The 22,605-nt window shown below is 38.9% G+C and overlaps 1 protein-coding gene across 1 annotated transcript in view; it reads left to right on the top strand.

Annotated features, from left to right (window-relative positions):
• The window catches only part of LOC140381587 (protein diaphanous homolog 3-like), a 192,132-nt gene that overhangs the window by 16,616 nt on the left and 152,911 nt on the right, over positions 1-22,605 (top strand). The window contains exons 6-15 of the mRNA XM_072465652.1: positions 1,842-1,972; positions 14,835-14,909; positions 14,993-15,062; positions 16,908-17,044; positions 17,484-17,589; positions 18,478-18,588; positions 19,024-19,142; positions 19,363-19,479; positions 19,956-20,074; positions 20,149-20,213. Of these exons, the coding sequence (XP_072321753.1) occupies positions 1,842-1,972; positions 14,835-14,909; positions 14,993-15,062; positions 16,908-17,044; positions 17,484-17,589; positions 18,478-18,588; positions 19,024-19,142; positions 19,363-19,479; positions 19,956-20,074; positions 20,149-20,213 (1,050 nt within the window). The remainder of the gene's footprint in view (positions 1-1,841; positions 1,973-14,834; positions 14,910-14,992; positions 15,063-16,907; positions 17,045-17,483; positions 17,590-18,477; positions 18,589-19,023; positions 19,143-19,362; positions 19,480-19,955; positions 20,075-20,148; positions 20,214-22,605) is intronic.

Here is a 22,605-nt window from a genome sequence, read left to right as displayed (position 1 = left end):
TAATTAATTAGACTTTACCTGCTGTCTTCTGGCCTCCCTCACTAGAGTATGAATGATTCTCCTTCAATTGTTCAATGACTCAAATGTTGATTTTGTATTGTGACATACCGGTGTCACAGCAGTTCAGGAGGAATAACTATAATAACATTTACATGATTATAAATGCAGAATGAGGATCCAAAACCTTTGTAAAATATTTTGATAAACAACACAACTAAAGAACTAATCAATACATGTCTTGTGGGCTTTTCACAAAAAAGGCTCTAACTAGATATTGATTTTTATCACTTCTGCCAGTGAATACTTTACGGTTTTGTTTTCTCAGGAAGGATATTAAATCAGGATTTACAACAAAACAACAAAAGTAGTTTTAATTTTTTTAATCTACAAGTCTTGATCCATCATGAAGTGAAATGGGAAGTCTTTTGAGAATAAGTTGTTTGGAAAATGTGTCATTTTTGGTGTAAATAATCAAAGTTTTGGGAACTAATTAAGAGACTTGAAATTGTGTCAAATAAAAAAGAACACAAAATAAGCTTTGGGTTTATCGCTAACCCTAGGCTTTAAGTAAGCTTTTTGGTGTCTTTCCAAGGCCCAGAAATGAGGCGACCACAAACATGTCATAATCCTGAAGGCTTAGTATTTGCTTTCCCAACTTTATACAGATTTTGTTGAATAAGTAATTTGGACGAGGCTTGTTTGTTTTTATATATATATATATATATATATATATATATATATATATATATATATATATATATAATATATATATATATATATATATATATATATATATATATATATATATATATATATATATATATATATATCCATCCCAGTGCCAGCCTTTTTTCAATTAATATTAAATTAGCTTTTGAAATATCGTAGTAGTACATTAAACACTCCTCACACTTTTTCTGGTATTTAGTCATAAGTCAGCTACATAGGTCATTTTACATTTTGTTTATTGCAACATGCTGGCCTTACCCCCACTTGCTTTCATTGTAGCAATCAACTCATTTATAGCGATTTAGTTGGGTAAATGGCAACTCAACATTTTTGTACGATGTGTGTATGACCTAGATTCTACAGTTTTCAAGTATATTTACTTAGAAATCCAAGGCTACTCGACATGCATGGATCAATTAACACACAACTCCATGTGAGACAATTATAACAAAGCCTTTATTCTGCGTAATCTGTCGGTGTATTCATTCACATTTGGCTTGAACAATTTAAAGGAGACATACATATTATGCAAGATTGATTTTTAATATTTTTCTTTATCCTTTACCCACTGTAAAGTGTTAGTTTTACGTAGTTTCTGCATCTTATCTTGTGATGCACAGGATTCAGCAACGTCGCACAACCATTTTGGTACCAATGCAGAACCAAATCTGCTGTTCGCTTCTGTGAATTGTAGTTTTCCATAGCGTGACGAGGGCCTAGCTTCTAAAACGTTACTTCTACACCTGTAAATAAGAAAAAGTAAGGCGGTGTTATTTTTTTTGTAAATGTTATCACAGTTTTCAATAATACCTTAATATGGTGTGAGGTCGTGATCCGGCAGCACTGCACTTATTGTGATTTTGTTTAAGGTGTCATACCGTAAAGGGGCAGACGGAAATCCGGGACTTGTAAACAATAAACACAGTGTTGTGTTTATTTAAAATGTTAAATAATGATCCAGGTGTTACAGATTATAACGATATAGACAACAATAAAGTAATTATCTCTTCTTTAACAAATATTGAGCATCAATCTACACACACACCCAGACACTTTGAGTTACTTTCCCCTGCTTCTCTAAATGTTTTTTTTATCTCTGTAATTTGTTGCAGGGCAGTCTGAGAAGCAGCCATCAGATATCTCCTCAAGAGTTTGTAGGAGAGCTAAAATCAGGGGTGATGGATGAGCGGCTGTTTGCTTGTTTGGACTCTCTACGAGTGTCTCTCACCAGTAACCCCGTCAGGTAACGACCACATCTATCAGAACACGCTTTCATCTTACAGGCCTGTCTATTACGAAGATATTCTTGGTACTTTTCATTCCTGTTTGGGCTATTTTGGAGAGAAACGAGGCAGAGTATATATGATTGCTAGCCCTATAACATAATGCACATGCCTATTGTTACTTACAGCAGTGTGGCAGGGGTCTCGCTACTTACATTCAGGGCCCCCGCCATCCCTAACATGATAAATCGAAATGGCCCACCATCCGTTTTTTTTTGATATAGGGGAAAAATAAACTATTCCTAAAACCCGTGGCGAGCGTCCGTGCTGAGCGTGCCGTCCGCGTAATACATTGAAATCACTATGTCTTTATGTATATTTTTCATTTCCATGATTCCATTAAGTTTTGCGTAGCCATTATTTAAATTTCTTGATGGTGGATAGGCCTATACATCATGTAATAGTATGTTTAGGGTGCGTGTACCTTTGGAAATAATGAAGGTACGTTAAACCATCCTTGGAGGAAAATGCAATCCCGTATGAGGCGTATTTACCATCCCTTAAAAAAATTCTGGGGAGAGCACTCTGTGGGGATTCATTTCACTACTTAAATTGAAAGTGAAATGTTTAAAGTACAAACAATGATTAAAGTACAAACAAAACAATGTATACATATACCACAAAGACCTAAAGAACCATTGCACTTTCTTTATGTTTTCCATTTCACCGTTTACCAATTCATAGCCGTGTGCCCTGCAGCATATTGATCTGTTTTTCAAACAAATGTACTTATGCAACAATTGTGTAAAGCTCTTCACTGTTGTTTTCAGATGCTTGCATCATGTAGTGGACAATATATATATATATATATGGATCTATATATCTATCTATATCTATAGATATATTTATATATCGACATATTGATTGATATATTGATTGATATATTGATTGATATATTGATTGATTAATTTGTAATGACAAAAATGCATGAAACAAGCTAAAATTGACCCAATGTACTTTTAAGAAATACAACTGTAATATTTTTCTATCCCCTTCAATATTAGTCGGGTTCATTCAGGTTTTGGATTTGTTGGCTTTTGAGAGCGAGTATTTCTTTAGTAATCATTTAATATTCTTCACATGTTAGACAGGGCCGCCACACTAGACAATGACGACTATATGTGTTTTGTGAACCAAAGCTTGATCACAGTGGTGCTAATACAAATATAATTTGAACCTTTTGCTCGCTGCTGTTTTCTTGCACATTGGTTTTTGCTTCCGTCAAAGTCACTGTTTATTTCTGATGCTAGACTAATCGATTACCAAAATAATTGTTAGTTGCAATCCTATTTTGAATAAAATATAATACATTTCTTTGTTATAGAGACTGAGCTTTGCCCTAAACTTTTTATTTGATAGATATTACGGTGTTGTAGAGAAAGATTAACTTGTAGTAGTCATCTGGACATGTTTGCATTTTTGTATGAATTTTTCCCAACATAAAAAGTAATTTCAGAGGCCAAACACGACAAACACTAAGTTGCAGAAAGTTATAACTTTCTTTGTTGGTTTAGCTAAAACAATAGCTATATGTTTGTCTTCCTAATAAGAACTGGCCCTTGCCCTAACCTCCATCTATTATCTGCTTGTTGTTGTTGTTGTTGCACTCTCCACTTTTTCGGTCTGACTCTCATTCCTCCACAGTAGTTCTCTTGTGGTAAAGGTAATACGGTCTGCATGAAGGCTCTAAGCATTGCACTATGACGCCTTCACTGACCCTGGGACCCTTTTCCAACTCCCACACACTCATCCACAGAGGAGGCCACAATACCAGACACCCAGACCAGCAAGGCTACTGAATGTAATTGTATTAAAGCGATTTGATAAATGGACGTGACAAACAAGTGGAAATTGGTTTTTGATTTTGTATTAAAAAGTGGCCTTCAGGTTCAGGCTTAAGTTGAGGGTTCTTCTTTTATGCAGGTTTTAATAAACCTTGGGGACTTTTCATGCACCTGCTACAGACGGAGCACAAGCTGCATCCACAATATAATAGTATTGTCAATGATGTTACATTGGTGTTTTTTTTTGTCTAAATATTTGTATTTATTTATTTTAATGATTATTTGAATTAACGTCAGTGAAACTTTGAATTTGCTTAATTTCATCGAGATTGTGAAGAAGTGCATTGTATTAAAGATGCAAAAATGTGCTGGTTTAAAAAAAAAACTACAATCCCAACTAAAGGCAAGTTTATGAAAATGTGAAATATACATTTGCCGTCCTCACTAATGTTTAAAAGTGTTTTTTTTTTACTTTAAACATCTTCACTGTGGCCTTCAGAGGCAACCGTTGGGCGTTACAAAAATAAATTGAATTGAATTGAATTGAAACATTTACCCACACATATTATGTATTATGCGCTTTCCAAAAGAACATTTACATTCAAACATGTGAAACACTATGTTTACTTGCTGCATTTTGCAATTCATTTTCTCCCTATCCTTACAAGCAATAAAGAAATTGTAGTACTGGACTAATGAGGATTACACCCACATGACTATAGTACGACATCATCTACCTAATGAAAGGAATGTCCATTTTACATGTTTCATACAGTGCGACTACAAGCTTCCTCTTATCTCAGGAGAGCCACGAGTAGTGAGTTCACTTGGTTTGCGCCAGAACACCAATATGAAGTAAATGTTTTATTTCTGGCTCATAGCGGCGTTAGCGGGCTGCAACACTGTGCTGTATTACATGGGAACCTTGGAGGCATTCTCCTGAGACGCTGTTAGAAGTCAAGCTACCTTAGCTGTGAAGTTAGCCTGATAAGACGCCTCATTTTTCTCAGTGATTTATGACTGCTTTTGTTTCTTGGGGAACGGGATGATGAATTTGTTTTCTTTATTTTTAATGTTCTTTTTCCTCACAATTATGTTTATCCATGATGGCTCACAGTTGAATAGGGCCAGGATTCAGTACCAATGGATCTCACCAGTGACTGCCCACAGCTTGGGTCCAGACGTAAACATTCTATTAATTTAATGAAAAATGTATTACATTTGAATTCTATCATATTAATGCTGATCAGCTACATGGTAAGTAATGAGCACAAAACCTATAATTATTTTTATAATCTGTTTCTGAAACTTTATAAATGGCCAAGTTATTAAAATAAGTTGTATATGTGTTTTTTAGACTGAAAACATTTGCTTTCTAGATATTAGCTACCACATAGCTGCTTAGCGACCACACTTAAATGCTTTTTAATTTTTTTTCCAAATCCCTATAGCAAAAATTTATGAGAAATTTACTTCCGGAACTACAGCAAATCACAGCAAACTTCGAAGTGGCTGGGACTGGTGAGCTCCATTGATGTGTGAATGTGCGTGTTTCCATGGCATGAAAAGTGTTTACAAATGCCACCTTACACCGGAGGTCTTATGGCGCTTGATTGTTCAAGTCCACTTTGTGGGTTCCAAAAGCAAATTTCTCATTAATTTTCCCTCAAACTCAAAGAGCTTCAAGGCACAGGGGATGTTAGTTATATGATAAGTTACATGGTAACAATGTCCAGTTTAAAAATATTAACACATATAAAACTTTTAAATATTCAAAACGTTAGACTAACATGGCAGTTAAAGTTTCAGAAACCAATTTTGAATACAATTATAGGTCTCAAAGTGGGCGGACGAGGCTCCATATAGATTAAGATTTGGCAAGTCAGAATCGGAAGTATTGGCATTATTTAAACATTTTTATTACATAATTCTCTTCAAAATATTGGTGAAAGTTGCTATCGTATATTCCTTTGTCTAAATGCATGCAATGCCAAAACTCATAATTTCAATGAGTATTGCAATTGGGATTTCATTGCGATAATCTTTTACAGCATTCAAATTAAGCACCACAGTGCGGCCTCACACCACTGGAATCACATTTCCACACTAACGTGCATGGATTAAGGAGAGATAGAAATTCACAAGCAGTTCTAAAAGTCTATCGTTTAAGCAGGGACAGTTTGCAGCATAAGTTTAACTGATAAAACTTGAACAGAAAGGGCAAAGCAAAAGAAGGCAGTTTGTCCCACTAACACATGCATGGAATAAGGAGCCAAAGGAAATTACATAAATGCACACGTAGCATCCATTTGTCAGATACACAAATTGCCAAAGCAGAGACAATAGCAGAAAGAGAGGTAAGAGCGAAGCGAGTGCAGCGAAGCGAGGGTCAGAGCGAGATCTTTGGCTGATATCATTCTCTGGAAGCCCCTAATCCTGCGTGGTGACAGCGTTTTAAAGGCCGATGTTTTCACCACATAAACTCGATTTAACATGTACCTGAACCAAGAGGAAAGTGTAGCATAAACACGCAGAGTACTCTGGATGCGCAGAGTGTAAAACGTTGAAGCTACCGACTGCAGACGGCTCGACTCACCAGGCCAGAGAGGCGGAGCTGCTCCATTTACCTCCAAATGCTGGACGCATGTGTGGCTTTTGAAAGGGCCATCATCGCGTGCCTCTGCATCTGTAAAATTGCGATTATCACAAGTAGTAAATTGTTCAGCCCATAGCCACAAGCATGCTAAAAGCAAAGGGAACCTCATAGACCACGACCATATACAATAACCATAGTCTCCCCTCAAATACAATGTTAATATTCTAATGTTAATATTCTAATGTTAAATATGAATGCCTCCACTCATATGTAACAAAAAATATATCTTGAACACACCAGAGGTACTTTGTCTTGAGTAGTAAGTCATATGCCACTGACAATCGTGTGTATGTATTTTCTGGAATGAAGATGACAACACAATGATAATTCTAATAAATGCAGATTATTTCCTGTATCAAATACGTGTGTACATTTATTAATTACATTATTGCTGACAGAAGGGACATGTTTTTCAAGTCTTGACAACACAGTTTCGCTGCAATTGTAGTTTAGCATTTAGAAAGCCGTGCAATGGACTTTTCTGATCATTTTGCACCTCACAGCACAGACACTAAGGACATTGGGATTTTGAATGTGATTGAAGTTTCTCATTTGGGATGTGGGAGGGTGCCAGATGTTACAGCTAATGAAACCCAAGGGCTGGCAGAGCACGCCAGATTAGCAAACACAATTTAAAATGCTTTAATCACAGCACAGTCTTTCTAGACCGCATGTCAAATACTTACAAACCACTTAACCCACTTTGACAGAAAAGTGTGGTCACAGGATGTTGAAAACTATATGGACAAAAATGTTATTCTCTATTATTTTGCATTATCTCAATGATAATATACAATGCATTACAATGTTACAATATTTGAATTTATTAAAATGTGTACCGTAATCTGGGAGATGAAAGTAGACGTTTCTGTCTCTTCTCTTTGGTATCCCAAACTGACAAACGCTACAAAGGCTGCATATGAATTCTACAAACAACGACATCAGTTGGCATCTATTATAATTTTGCATAATTTAAATAATATAATTTTGCAAGGAAAAAAAGGGTTCAGCTAAGGTTTTAAAGCAAATAAGAGAAAGCAAAGAGGAACATGGTTTAATGTAATTAGTTTTATATAATCAGGTGACAGTGTGACAAAATATGAACCACATTTCTGAGTGGAGGCCTTGTATTCAGTCCTCAGAGCGATGTCCTGCATTTCATCAAATCAAATCATCAAATCAATTTATTTTTGTAAGGCCCAAAATCACAACAACAGTTGCCTCTGAGGGCCACGGGGAGAAATGAATCAACAATGTCTGTGGTGGCGATGGAGTCAGACAATGTCTGTGGTGGCGAGGGACGATGTCCCAGGGTCCTCTGTCCTTAGACTCTCCTTCTCGGCCAGGAAAAACTACAAAAAAAACCTCTTTGGGAAAAAAGCGTAGAAACCTGGAGGAGTTCCAGTGAAGGAGAGATCCGACTCTCACAGACGGACAGACGGACACGAGGGAGACTGGAGCTGGACCCACTCTTCAGGCAGATGAGGGACCGACTGAGGCGAACTGGACCCACTCTTCAGGCAGATGAGGGACCGTCGGAGGCGAACTGGAGCTACTCTTCAAGCAGATGAGGGACCGTCGGAGGCGAACTGGAGCCACTCTTCAGGCAGATGAGGGACCGTCGGAGGCGAGCTGGACCCACTCCTCAGGCAGATGAGGGACCGTCCACACAGGGCAGGGACCACTTCACCAGGAGAGGGACATCTGGGTCCACAGGTCCTCAGGAGTGAGAAAGAAAAAGAAGGCGGTGAACAGTTTGCAAGTGGAATTAAAAAATAAATATTGTTTGATAGCATAAGTAGTCAGAAGAAGAGGATAGTGCTCAAGCTGTCATACTTCCCCCAGCATAGTTACTCCTAGGGCAGCGTAGCTAAAGCTGTGGGTTTATGTTTCTGTTCCTAACTAGTCTGACCATAAGCGATTTCGAAGAGGAACGTTTTAAGCCTGGACTTAAATGAAGAGACTGTGTCGGCATATTTAACATGGGTCGGGAGCTGATTCCATAACACAGGGGCTTGGTAGCTAAACGCTCTACCTCCTACAGTACTTTTAGAGACTCTTGGGACCACCAGAAGGCCAGCATTCTGAGAGCGAAGAGCTCTGTTTGGATGATATGGTTCTATAGCATCTTTGAGGTAGGATGGGGCCATGTCATTTATAGCTTTGTAGGTCAAGAGTAGAATTTTAAATTTGATTCTAAACTCGACGGGGAGCCAGTGAAGAGACTTCAGCACTGGCGTAATGTGCTCTCTTCTTTTTGTTCCTGTTAGTAATCTTGCTGCTGCATTTTGAACCAGTTGAAAGATTTTATGGAGCTTTTAGGACACGCTGCAAGCAGGGAGTTACAGTAGTCTAATCTAGTCGTTACAAATGCATGGATACGTTTTTCAGCATCGCTTTTAAGCAGGATTCTTCTGATTTTGGCTATGTTGCGCAAATGGAAATAGGCTGTTTTACAAGCTTGATTTATATGAGCTTTAAATGAGAGCTCCTGGTCAAATAAGACTCCAAGGTTTCTTACAGTAGAACTGGAGGCAACCTGACATTGTCCAGTGTGGCTATCTGCTCAGATAGACCGTCTCGTAGATGCTTAGGGCCAAGCACAATGACCTCGGTTTTTTCAGGGTTAAGAAGCAGGTAGTTAAGTGTCATCCAGGTTTTTATCTCCTTCACACAAGCACTAAGTCTGTCTACTTGATCGCTCTGATCAGGTTTCATTGATAAATACAGCTGAGTGTCATCTGCATAGCAGTGGAAGTTAATGCCATGCTTTCTGATAATGTTGCCTAATGGCAGCATATAAAGAGTAAACAGAATTGGACCGAGTACCGAACCCTGTGGCACACCGTAAATTACTTTAGAGCATGGTGAGGAGCTCTTGTTTACATTAACAAATTGGTACCTATCAGATAAATAGGATTTAAACCAGCTGAGGGCTGTTCCTCCAACACCTACATCACATTCTAACCTCTGCAGTAGAATGTTGTGGTCAATGGTGTCAAACGCTGCGCTGAGGTCCAACAGAACCAGGATTGAGACCAGTCCATCGTCAGCGGCTAATAACAAATCATTTGTGACTTTAACTAGTGCAGTTTCAGTGCTGTGGTGGCCTCTGAACCCTGACTGGAAAATTTCACATAAGTTATTGTCCTGCAGGTGGCGACAAAGCTGTTTTACTACAACTTTTTCAAGGATTTTAGAGACGAAGGGAAGATTTGAAATAGGTCTGTAGTTTACCAATAGGTCGGGATCTAGATTAGGCTTTTTCAGAAGAGGTTTAATGACTGCATGTTTGAAGGACTGTGGAACATAGCCACTTTGGAGTGAAGTATTTATTATATTAAGAATAGGGTCTATAATTAGGGGGAGAATGTCTTTGAGGAGTCTGCTTGGAATAGGGTCTAGGACACAAGTTGAGCTTTTAGAGGACATAATGGCTGAAGTTATCTCAACAGCTGTGAACTTTTCTAAGTTTACAGGTGGATTTATATGGGACGTTAGATTTACAGCTTGGGCTAGTTCAGGGCTAATAGCGGGGGTAATTTCATCTAATTTATCTCTGATTGTTTTTATTTTATTGTTAAAAAATAGGAGGAAATCATCAGAGCTGAGTGTAGCTGGGATTGAGGGCTCTACTGCACTGTGGCAGTTTGTTAGCCTAGCTACAGTGCTGAAAAGGAATTTAGTGTTACTTTTGTTGACTTCTATTAGATTTGAATAATATCTGGTTTAGGCCTTATGCAGAGCCTGCTTATAGGACAGCAGGCAACTTTTCCATGCTTTTAGGGATTCTTCTGTGTGAGAGCGACGAAATAATCCGTCTAGCTTTCTAACTCTTTGTTTATGTGAACGCAGTTCTTGGTTGTACCATGGGGAGGCGCGCTTTGGCCTAATGACCTTCTGTTTTAACGGCGCTACAACGTCAAGAGCAGACTTCAGAGAATTCATGGTCAAGTCGACAAATTGATCCCTTATACTGGGACTAAAACTATTCTCAGCAGGATCACATGACATGTCACTGAATATTGGCTCTTATTTCTTTGAATTTTGAGATAGATTTTTCAGATATTGTCCTTTTCATTATAACTTTATTTTGTGGGACTGGATGATCTTTAAGAATAAACTGAAATGTAATTAGGAAATGATCTGACAATATAGGGTTTTGAGGGAGGACAATGAGGTCACTAATCTCTGTTCCATACGTTAGGACAAGATCCAGAGTGTTCTTGTGAGTGTGAGTCGGTTTATTTACATTCTGAGTGAAACCAATGCTGTCTAACAAGGCTTTGAAGGCATTACTGAGAGCGTCATCACTCATGTTCACGTGGATATTAAAGTCTCCAGCTATAACTATTTTATCCCAGGCTAACACTAAGTTTGATATAAAGTCAGAAAACTCTGTTAAAAACTCTGAATAGGGACCAGGAGGTCGGTAGATAACTATGAACAAAACTCCTTTTTGGTTTTTCATATTTGGACATGTGTGAAATGCATTGTTAGTTTTAGGGCTCATGAGTAGGCTTGAGTGTGAGATCACTGCCACACCACCACCTCGGCCTGTGCTCCTGGCAGTCTGAAAGTTAACATGGGTGGGTGGGGTGGACTCATTTAGTCTGACGTAGTCGTCTTGTTGAAGCCACGTTTCAGTTAGAGCTAGAAGATCTATGTTATAGTCACTAATTAATTCATTAACTAAGAGCGATTTGGAGGAAATTACTCTAATGTTTAGCAGTCCACATTTTACGTGTTTATTCATTTGTATATTTGTGTCATTTGTGATTGTTATTTTCCTTAAGTTATTTGGTCTGACGCCTGAAATATTTTTTCTGAGATGTGACTTTTTGGCATTATTTGTACGAGGGACACGAGGGACACACACAGTCTCTATCTGTCTTGAATCTGAACACTTCACATGTAACAGAACGGGCGAGAGTTCAGCGACAGAGGAGAGTCTTAAACTGCTGCTCTGCACCTGGGGCTCATCCCTAGATGGTCACTTAACACGACTAAGACTATCGGTCAAATTCCGAACTAATAGGGATGTACCCTCCGAAGTCGGATGGATGCCATCCCTGCGTATGAGCCCGGGCTTTCCCCAAAACGCACTCCAGTTATCAATAAAGACTACGTTGTTTTGAGGGCACCATCTAGATAACCAGCTGTTGAATGCTGAAAGACGGCTGTACAATTCAGCATTGATCCGATTGGGCAGGGGACCAGAAAATATTACAGTGTCTGACATCGACTTCGCTCGGTCACACACCGCGGCTACTTGAACTTTGAGCACCTCTGATTGTCTCCGCCGGGCGTCGTTACCGCCTGCGTGAATCACGACTCGCCGGAAACGGGTCCTACTCTGCTTTAAGATCCTAAGGTTTCCTTCGATGTCACCCATTCTGGCCCCCGGGTAACACCTAACGCTAGCAGCTGGCAGCTTCACGTCTCTAACAATAGGACTCCCGATTACAAGAGTTTCTCTAGTGTGTTCAGCGGGCGTGTGATCGCTGAGGGGAGAAAACCTATTATAGACGTGAAGCTCACGCTGCTCTAAGGTTCGGCGTTTAGCGCCTTGTCCCCTCCGAACTGTCACAAATTGGTCCCTATTCTGTTCCTGGTCTAGTCCCGGCTGCACGGGAGACGCTGAGGGGCTGAGCTCGGCCTTACTGCTACTGCTAATGCTAATGCTACGCCCTGGAGCGCGGTCCGGTAGCCCTCGCGCTAAAACCGAACTATAACTGGACTTTAGCTCCTCTAAACAGCGGATCCGCGCTTCTAACTCCGTAACCCTGGCCTCCAAAACTACCACTACACTGCACTTCACGCACCTATCATCAGAGAAGGAGCCAGGGTTCTGACTCGACATATGACAGCTCAAACAGGTAAAGGTAGATCCAGCCATGACGCTAGCGGCTAGGCTGCGCTAGGCTAGTTCAGGCTGGAGCTAGAGAGTGAGGAGGGCTTTTAATCCACGAAATACTGAAAAGTGAGCGGTTTGAGGCTCCGGATTGTTTGCGGAGAAATCAAACGCTCACCTTTGTGTATATACGATGCGTAAATAGTGTGTATAATTCGTGGATTAATCGGTAATCAATTTCATCTGAACATCAATTTAAAAGCCCAGAAAAAAAATATGATCGAAGGTTGAAACCAATGACATCTGCTCTTACACCTGCACCATATTGCAAATGGATGTTGCTTGGTGAATGGGGTTTCTTTCTCATCTGGCTAACCTCAGCTCCGTCTGACCTTATGCTACTTTTATTTCCGCTTTTGTCTTGGGTCTCCAAATGTGATTTTCTTCAGAAACCCATCAGATTACCTTACTTTGACCTTTGCCTCTTTTTACTTTGCATGGTCTTCAACAGAAGGATTTGTGAGCTTTGAGTCTAGTTGCCTCAACGCTCATGTTTTTTTTTTCATTTTTGCGGCATAAGTACAGTTGGTATCTTTTTTAATTCAGCCACATACCTTGACAGAGGAAGGCCTTTTGTTTCTGAAGTCCTGCTTCAGATCAAACATTTATTCCATTTTCTCCACTGCCCCACTGACTGATGATGAAAAACTAGCTTGCTCTTGCCACAGAGCTATGCATTTAAATGAAGTACTTGTCAAGACCTCCACACCTAACCACAATAGCTTGGGCCTTGGCCTGGTGAGAAGTTAAATATATTTTTTTCCCTCCCTCCAACACGAGAGCCTCACATCTCTGCTACCTTGGCAGAGGTCTGTCTTCATTGGTGCGGACGTGACAGGTTTTGTCAGCCCTCTTCATTATCTTGTCCCTGTCTTTTACATGCTGTCACAATTCCTGATGTAGACTCCTGCAGCACTTTTCTGCCTTTGTTCCCTACTGTAAGCTGAAGCCGTAACAAAAAAATGGCTCTATAGCTGATACATACAAGCTTTAGCATGCTTTTGGACAATAAGAATGGCTTTCCTGAGACAGCCTATATCAGTTTGGAAACATATCAACTAGGGCTTGGGGACATGGTCAAAACTGAATTGTGATTTCATCCCTGTGACAATCTCTTATTTTGGCGATACAGTCACTATTTCTCTATTTAATGCTCAAACACTTTTTTCCACCAATTTCACCTATTCAATCAATAAATCCATCTTTACTTATAGAGCTCTTTGCAACACTCAAGGTGACCAAAGTGAGTTCCAATGAAAATTAAGGAAATACAAAAGCATAAAGGGACAGCAAGATTTAACCAATCACTGTATACTTTCAGGAGAAGGAGCCAATTACTCTTCTTAAAGTCTATAGAAAAAGACGATGTATTGTGAATGAATCGTGAGCCAGCGGCAAGAAATTCATGATATTAATTTCTTGGCCATATTGCCCTGCCTCAATACATATTTCAGAAACATTATTGTGAATTTACATATTGTATGTGGCCTACAGTTACTGAATCTACGTCTAATAGAAGGAAAGGTTTATTTTTATTCAAATAAAAGGCATTATTTATTTAAAGTTAACAATATACATATGAAAAGATATAATATAATATAATCGGTCAGCCCTTGTCCTTCTGTGCACAACATTTTATTCAGACAATCACGTCCCGTTTTGTGTTGTCACCTTGAGAGTTTCTGTAAATTTGAGGCTGGGAGGGATGCGGCTTGTTGATTAGAAACAAACCAACATAGAATGCTAATGTCGAGATTAGCCGGAAGGTGCATTTACTTATGATCTCGCTCACACCAGCGTTTCGTTGTCTTATACCTGATGGTTTTCATTACACACAACATTATGAGTTTAGCATTTAGTCACTTTTAAATAGAGGATTTGTATAGCCTATTTAGTCCAAAACAAAGCAATACCATCTGATACTTCTACTTGCATAATGCCATAATGTAAGTTTGTACTGCAGACCCACTTCTCTTTGGTCTTTAAAAGTAAGTGTCTTTACTACACAAAGGAAACATGCCCTTTAAAAGAAAAATAAATCTATATTACTGTACATGCCTGGCCTTAAATTTTCAATATGACTGTCATTACTCCATTACTCTACAAGCAGCGGTCAAGTCCCTCGACCATCAAAGGCACCTTCCCCATAATATCGGGCCAAATCTTCTTTACTCTTGCAAAGAGCAGCAGATTTTTAATTTGGCTGTGTTTTACAGAGACTGGATGCGTATCTGGGAGGAATACAAATCAAAAGGGTTGGGTGAGCTTTTGTTGTAGGTTTTTGATTTTGTTTTGTCATTATTTTAATGCTTGTGATTTAACTTCATGAAAAAATCTCGTAAGTCACATTTGATTTTAACTTTGCTATATAAAAAGGTCCTCACACTCTGAAGCTGATTCCATTGCAATTATAAAATATTTAAAATATGTTATGAATGAAAAAACTATGTTCCCATTTGTTGTCGCAGTTGGGTGCAGAGCTTTGGACATGAAGGTCTTGGACTTCTGCTGGAAATCCTGGAGAGGCTACTCCAAAAGAAAGAGTGAGGAGGATATTATGTTTTTTATGATATAAATGTGGACAAATGTCTCTTTTACTATCTTTGCTCTTACTCTCTGTCTTCAGGCAGGAAAAGATGGACAAAAAGAACCAACATAAAGTTGTACAGTGTCTTAAAGCCATAATGAACAACAAGGTATTGTGTGTGTTCAGTTTTTTTAAATTTGTTTTGTTTTTTTCATTACTCTTTTTCATCAGAAGAACAACATTTGATCTTATTTGACTTTATCACTTTCATAAGTCTCGAGCCTGAGTTCATTGAGTCTCCACCTGCTCCCATACAGTTAAAAAAGGTCAGACCCATGTTGAGGGTTCGTGAAACGAGAGTTAAATAATCAATTTTATGCAACTTCGTCCTACAACAGGGGTGGGCAATTATTTTCCTCTGAGGGCCAAATTCGAATCCAGGCAAGTAGCGGAGGGCCGCGGAGGGATCATTGGTGTGAAAAAATAAAAAAATTAAATATCACTTTTCTGTCATACTGGCTAATCTATTATTTAATTAATTTCATGCTTTTATTAAGGATACAAGTGCAGACAGATGTTGCAGACAGTTAAAAAATAGAAACTAAAATCTTTCTAGGGGCCGGATTAAAACATGCCGAGGGCCACATCTTGCCCTTGGGGCCACAAATGCCCAAGTCTGGCCTTAGGGCAAAAATATATATATATATATTTTTAAAATATTACTTTTCATGTTTGGCAGGCCAGATTATAGAGACAAACGGGCCGTATGTGGCCCGCGGGCCGTAGTATACCCACCCCTGTCCTAGAACGTGGTTTGGACCATTGTGGATGTTGTAGTACTAAACATTTGGTTGAAATGCTTTGCTGTTTCATGGGGCTTCACTTTGCCAATCACTACTGCAGTGCAAAGAAACTAGCCAGCCCATAACAATCACTCCTGCTGGATTAACAAAATGCTCTCCATTTGACTCAATTATTTAACCATATGGCCCACCCACAGTGTAGCCCCACTAGACAAGTTAAAAAAAGTCAATAGCTTTAGCTTTCCAAATTAGATGGTAATGCTCTCATGCATCTTTTGTACAGTGTATTGCAGCTTAGAAAACGTTAAAATGTCGCACGGAGCCCGGCCCGGCGGAGGCAGATACAGGCGCACTGGCACAAACGGTGCTGTAAGGTCTCATGTAATCCGCCGTCTCAACAGGAGCCAGACGGCAGCGTTTACCCGTAGGCCGCTCTGTCAGCCCAGACCTTTCCCTGGCTGGAGCGCGTCTGGGGATGGGATGTAGCAACAATGCCAAGAAGACAGGTGTTCTCTGCCAGCTGTCACCACAGCCTTTTCTTATTCCACATTTCTGCTTCAAGACACTCAGCTTCTTTGTCTACCATGTGTCATCAGTGGCATTGTGATGGTTTACCCAAAGTTGCCACATCATAAATCTAACTTTGGGCTATTTATGTTACATGAATGACATTTGGATAAAAATAAAAATACGTATGTATAAGGTTGAGTTAGCCATATCTATTATTATAGCATCACTTCAGTATGAAGAAATACTGTTAACACTATTATTGTGAATAAATCCTTTTATTAATGACCTCATGCACATCTATGCAAGTTTTTTCAAGCTTGTTTTGACCAATAAAAAACACCTGTAAAATTATTGCAAGAAAGGTGAGTTTAAAGGTGGGGCATTCAAAGCATAGCTCCTTAGAGACCAGCAAATGGTGGACCTCATTGTATATTTTAATAAACTGCATATTCATAATATTACGATTTGTAAAAATATAGGGTGGTTCCTCACTGTTCAGCTTTGTCATTAGACAAATGTTTTTTTTTTATTATTCTGTGAGCCCATTTTGTATAAACACTGTATTTTAGCCCTTTTTGTTCGTTACCAAAGCCAGATATTTTGTATTCAGAAACAATTTGGTATGATATTAAATGGAAATGAAGGACTTTTGTTTTCATAATAAGGAGAATTAGAGGATGTTTTGTTGTCTTTTCTTTCAGTATGGCTTGGATCGCATTTTGGCAGAAGAGAAAAGTCTTGCCTTGCTGGCAAAAGCCATTGATCCCAGTCAGTCTGCCATGATGACTGATGTGGTGAAGCTGCTCTCGGCCATCTGCATAGTGGGCGAGGAGAACACGTATGTTCCTCTCCATGGCATCAAATATTACATTTAGTTAATTTTGGTGTACAGTCATAAAACATATTCACAAAGGTTAGATGCTCAAACTTTGCACTAAATAAAACTAAGGGAAATGTTCTTCATTGTTGCAAAATTGGCATCACTAAACAGGACTTAAACTGTGTAAATAAAGGATCTAATCTAGCAAATTTACTGTCATCTCCAAGTAAGGCAGTAAATCACTGCTATAATCTTCTGATGAACATGTATACTGTCCTGATTGAGTGTGGACGTTCACATGTCAAACAGATACATGGCGTGGACCATGTGACTCTGATTTTATTTAATTAAAATAACATGGCTGAATTCTTACTGCTTATTGCATTAATCTTATAATATAGTTTGTTTCCGTTTTTGCTTGTCAAAAGTCTACTTTTCATTTCCTCTCCTGGTCCAGTCTAGAGAAGGTGTTGGAAGCCATCACGACAGCAGGGGAATGGCGGTCCATCGAGAGATTTAGTCCCATTGTGCAGGGACTGAGAGATCGCTCTGTTCAGTTACAAGTAAGTGCAACGTACAAGCAACAAAAAAAAAAAAATTGGAAAAGATAATTTCCCATAATCGTAACAACTGTATCTTTTAAGCGCTTTGAGACTTGTAGTCTATTAAAGGTGTTGTTCGAGGTGGTTGGGTAGAAGAGGAAGAACTCGCTCGTACATGGACATCTTGGCATCATCTCGTCATTATATATCAACAACCGAGGGGCCCTCAGTGTCAGGATACTAGTACAGAAAACACCTCCCTTTGGACCAGATACATCAGACTCTAAAGCAGACTTTAGTGTTGCCTTGTGAAGTATCTTTTTAATGTTAAACTGCTCGCTGCTAGTGGTCAAAGTTTTGACTTGAACCCACCAGTTTTCCCACCAGTAATTACTAGGTTCGAGTGACAAGATAAAGAATAATGACAAAATAGAAGTGTGCGATCAGACAGAAAATGAACCTGTAAACATCTGAATATCCTTCCCCAGTGTCCGCATTTGCCATAGGCTCTTTTCACGCACGAGTGAGCCGCTCCACTGATCAATAATTGAGTTTTCTTTCTGCGTTTGTTGGGCTAGTTGCGGAGTCATAGAATGCACTGGTCTCTTGTGCAGTAACCCGGCTCTACGGGGAAAAAATGCTTCCAAAAGAGCGAATATGCCCTCAAATTGACTTCGTTAGGTTTGTGTACTTGGGTCTGTGGTTGCAGCATTAATATTAAAATCACCCCCCCTCCCTCCACAGTTGGCGACAAGAAAAAAATAGACATGCATTAGTTATGGTCCTTGGCTTCTCAGGGGCTTAACTCATTTAAAATGGATCCCAGCGTGCTTTTCATCAACTGGAAGTAGTTGTCCATCTCTCCTGGTTCATTCTGCTCATTGTTGTGTGTCCTCTCCATGTTTGCAGGTGGCGTGCATGCAGTTTATCAACGCATTAGTTACGTCTCCGGAAGAGTTGGACTTCAGACTGCACCTAAGAAATGAATTCATGCGCTGTGGTCTCAGAAAGATCTTGCCTGTAAGCAAAACACACAAACTAAACTCTCCCCAACCTTGTATTAATATTTAAATGAGTTGTCCACTCCAGTTAAGTATTGTAGTTTTGTTCCAACAAATAATTTATACAACAAGTGGAGTGTTTACACATTCTCTCTCTGACAGTATTGGCGCTAATAATCTTCTACTGGCTTTATTATGATCTATAACTTTACATGTTTGTTTGCAGTGCATAATGTCTGTCTCTTTGCCAAAACCAAGTAAATTTTTATAAATTGTATAAAGTAGAACCTCACAGTTGTTTAGTGCAGTGATGTTTGTTTCATTGTTATTTCATTTTGAAGTTTGAATGCTTTTCCAGTCATCACAAAATTAAATTTTTTTGTTGTTGTATTTCTTAATGTACTTTTTGACACTACCTCATATCTTTTTCCCCTTTTCTATTGCAACGCTGTAGCATCTGGCAACCATCAGAAATGAGGCTCTTGACATTCAACTAAAGGTATTTGAGGAGAACAAAGAGGAGGACATGATCGAGTTTTCACATAGACTGGAGGACATCAGGGGTGAGCTGGAATATCCTTGTTTTTGCCTCTATCTTTTTGATGTGAAATGGCATCTGTTATTTAGAAATCACATTAATATGCAGTAAAAACGTTTATTGCTTCTTTGTAATTATTTCAGCTCAGTAGCAAGATTACCAAAAAGTTAAATTAAAATCCACAGGGCATTCTTTCCTTTCACTTGTGTATCTTTTCTGTGATTATCTCATGTTTGAGTCCTTGACTCCCAGCACCGATCCAGGGGATGTTTTCAGTATTGTACACAGCATGGTGAAGGACTGCAACGCAGAGCCCTATTTTCTCTCCATACTGCAGCATCTCATGCTCATACGCAACGACTATTTGGTCAGGTAAATGTCATTCTCACATTGACAGATTTTTTTTACTAATTAAATTGCCCTCTGTAAGATGTATTTGACTATTGAAACTATTGACTAGTGAAATAAATTTACTTTAATTGATTTTCATGATGGTGATTGAAAATTACATTATTACATAATAATAAACACAAATTTGGGTTTGAGTGACTTTTAACTCTTCTTTCAAAGATCAAAACGGTTGAATAAATAAATTCCCCTCATGACATTGGCCTTCAAAGTGAATAGTTTATAATTCATCTTCAAACCAAGCCCTTCATTAGATGTGCCTGTATTCTATGGACATAAGTGTTTCTATCAGAACATTTAATTTAATTTGAATAATAATTTTCAAAGGCTTTTTATGATGGTTCATTTGCACCTGTATTTTATTTTTAATACATATTTCCCCCCCTGTAGAAATGCATGATAACAATCAATCTTATATTTTCGTCTACTTTTCTCCTTAGACCTCAGTACTTCAAAATAATAGATGAGTGCGTTTCTCAAATTGTTCTCCATCGAAGCGGCACCGACCCAGACTTTGAATACCGCAAACGCCTCGATGTGGACTTCAACCACCTTTTAGGCAAGTCTGAATAATGAAAATGACAATTCATAACTAACGCATTAATTGACATTTTTTTTTGTTTTATTTTACAGAGGTGTGTGTCGATAAAGCCCGGACTGAAGAATATGAACAAAGAGCTTCAGAATGGGCTCAAAAGGTAGGGATGGATTTATTATTATTTTTGTTCTATATTTCCTTTATTCTGTTTTTGTTAGATCAATTGCTTTTCTTTAATTTTGAATTACACCAATCCACTTTTTGGGAGGGGGTCTAGCTAGAACATCTCCAAGGAGACGAGAAAGTAGTGCTTTCTCATTTCCTTGTAGATGTTTTAGCTTTCCCTGGAACTTTTCAAAGTATGGCATTAATCCCGTCTATATTGCATTCATTCAATTACATATGCTTACATGCTTTCTTACATGCATTCGCTTTTCCTTTTTTTTCTTTCTTTTAATTTCAGCCATTGACTACTATAACAATGTCTTATTTTAACAAAAACACACATTTATTGTATAAACCCCTACCCCCACTCATACAATTAATTATGTGCCCACTTCCCAGAATAAATGTCCAGTAAACGTGTGAAATTACACAGAAATATACATAACAATGCAAAGCAGTATTTCTGTACTGTTTTGAGGCTAGACTCTCTTGAAACTGTTTAACCTTGTCAGGTTTCAGTGACTTGAGTTCTAATCATCCCATGTCTCTTTAGGGTCATTGTTTAAAGGTGCCATAACATGCTTTTTTCACGTTTCGTAGTCTATCCTAAGTGTATAATTGATAATAATAAGGGTTGTGCAACACCCTTAACATAATAGTTAAGAAATATCACCCAGTCCTTGGACCCCCTCACCAACCCGGAAATGCAGACGGCTTGGTTTGATATTCGCCCCCACCCTTGCGAAGAGCGATCTGGCTCCCCCGCCCAACCCGTGACGTAGTCTCAGCGAGAGCGTGTGTCCCCCACAGCTGTCAGCTCCGCCGTGGGGGATGGTGACGCGTGCTTGCCCTTATGACGCGGTCTTGCACCCACCCCCCGTCAGTTTGGAGATTCGCGGAAAGGATATAGTCTGTTCTGTAGCTAAAAACTGAGGGAATCAATAAAAAAAACACTCTGGGTACATATATGAAGCACAAATAGCAATTTAAGAAGGTTAAAAGCTCTGAAAAGTCGATTTTGCATGTTATGGGACCTTTAACGTCGATGAATTACACGCAGGGGTGGGCAATTATTTTCCTCCAAGGGCCATATTTGAATCCAAGCAAGTAGTGGAGGGCCGGCCCGCAATCATTGGTGTGAAAAAAAATAAAAATCCTAAAAATTAAATATCAAATAAAATATCACGTTTCTGTCAAATAGAGGCTATTGAATCTATTATTTAATTCATTTCACGTCATATTTATTAAGGATACAAGTGCAGACAGATTCCCATGTGCAAAAAATAATTAAAACAAATGTTTTTTTAAATTTTTTAAAATATTACTTGGCATGTTTGGCGGGCCAGATTATAAAGACAAACGGGCCGTATGTGGCCCACGGGCCGTAGTTTGCTCACCCCTGATTTACAGTAAACGGTTGTTGTTGTTTTTAGCCACCACACTCAATTATTTTGTGTGTGATCAAAGACACTATCATTTGTGCTCAAATGTGACTGATTCAAGAGAGGATGTTTGCGAGAGCAGCACCCGAGATACAAATACAACACCTTGTTACATACTGTAAACCAGGGTTCAGCAATCTTCGGGCCATCTCTCAGTCGCCCCCGTGGACCTTTAAATTTAGAACGGCTCCGCCAAAGCGTTCTTATTTCACCAAAAACACTCCTAGGCTTGTATATTTGAGAGCTGGGCACGTAGAGACGGCAACAGACAAGATAACAGGTCTATGTCACTTTTTACTTTTCAAAATTCACCCAGTAATCACATAGTTACGAGCCGCTAAAGACGCCACAACCGAAAGTGACGAATCCGACATGTGCGCAGACGGCACGACTCGCGGGAAAGAAACATGTTTAGATCTCTTCAGTAATGTTTTCATTTAAAGACAAGCAAAAATGAGACAAATAATGCACAATACCTTTGAGAATGTCAGGACTAGGCAGTTACAGAGAGCAGAGGAGGAGCTGTCAGCGCAGGACAGGACCAACCCAGAACTAAATCAGGTCTAACTCATGTTTAGTTTAGTGTAAATCAGGACTCACCAGGACAAAATCCAATCAAACATATTATTATTATTTTAAACGGGTCCAACCCAAACCCGGACTCTTACAGGACTGAACCAGGTCTTAACAGAGTCTCAGTAGGAGACACTGTTTGAAAGGTTATTCCTTAAATTTCAATTACCGTAAGACTATATTTTTGTCATATTTGCTTTGCTCCTTTGCTTATATTTTGACATTAACATGCATTTACAGAATTAAAGCAACCCTGCATAAAAACATTTCAAATGACTATGTAACTTACTATCCACACCACTTTAACAAAAAAATGAATTATTCTATTTTCATACTGTCAACACAACCCACCATAACATTTATTTATTGAAA

The sequence above is a fragment of the Eucyclogobius newberryi genome, unplaced genomic scaffold (genome assembly GCF_026437365.1).
Source record: "Eucyclogobius newberryi isolate DKJ021-1_F unplaced genomic scaffold, fEucNew1.0.hap1 SCAF_5, whole genome shotgun sequence".
NCBI classification, from domain to species: Eukaryota; Metazoa; Chordata; class Actinopteri; order Gobiiformes; family Gobiidae; genus Eucyclogobius; species Eucyclogobius newberryi.
This window is presented reverse-complemented; position numbering and strand designations above follow the sequence as displayed.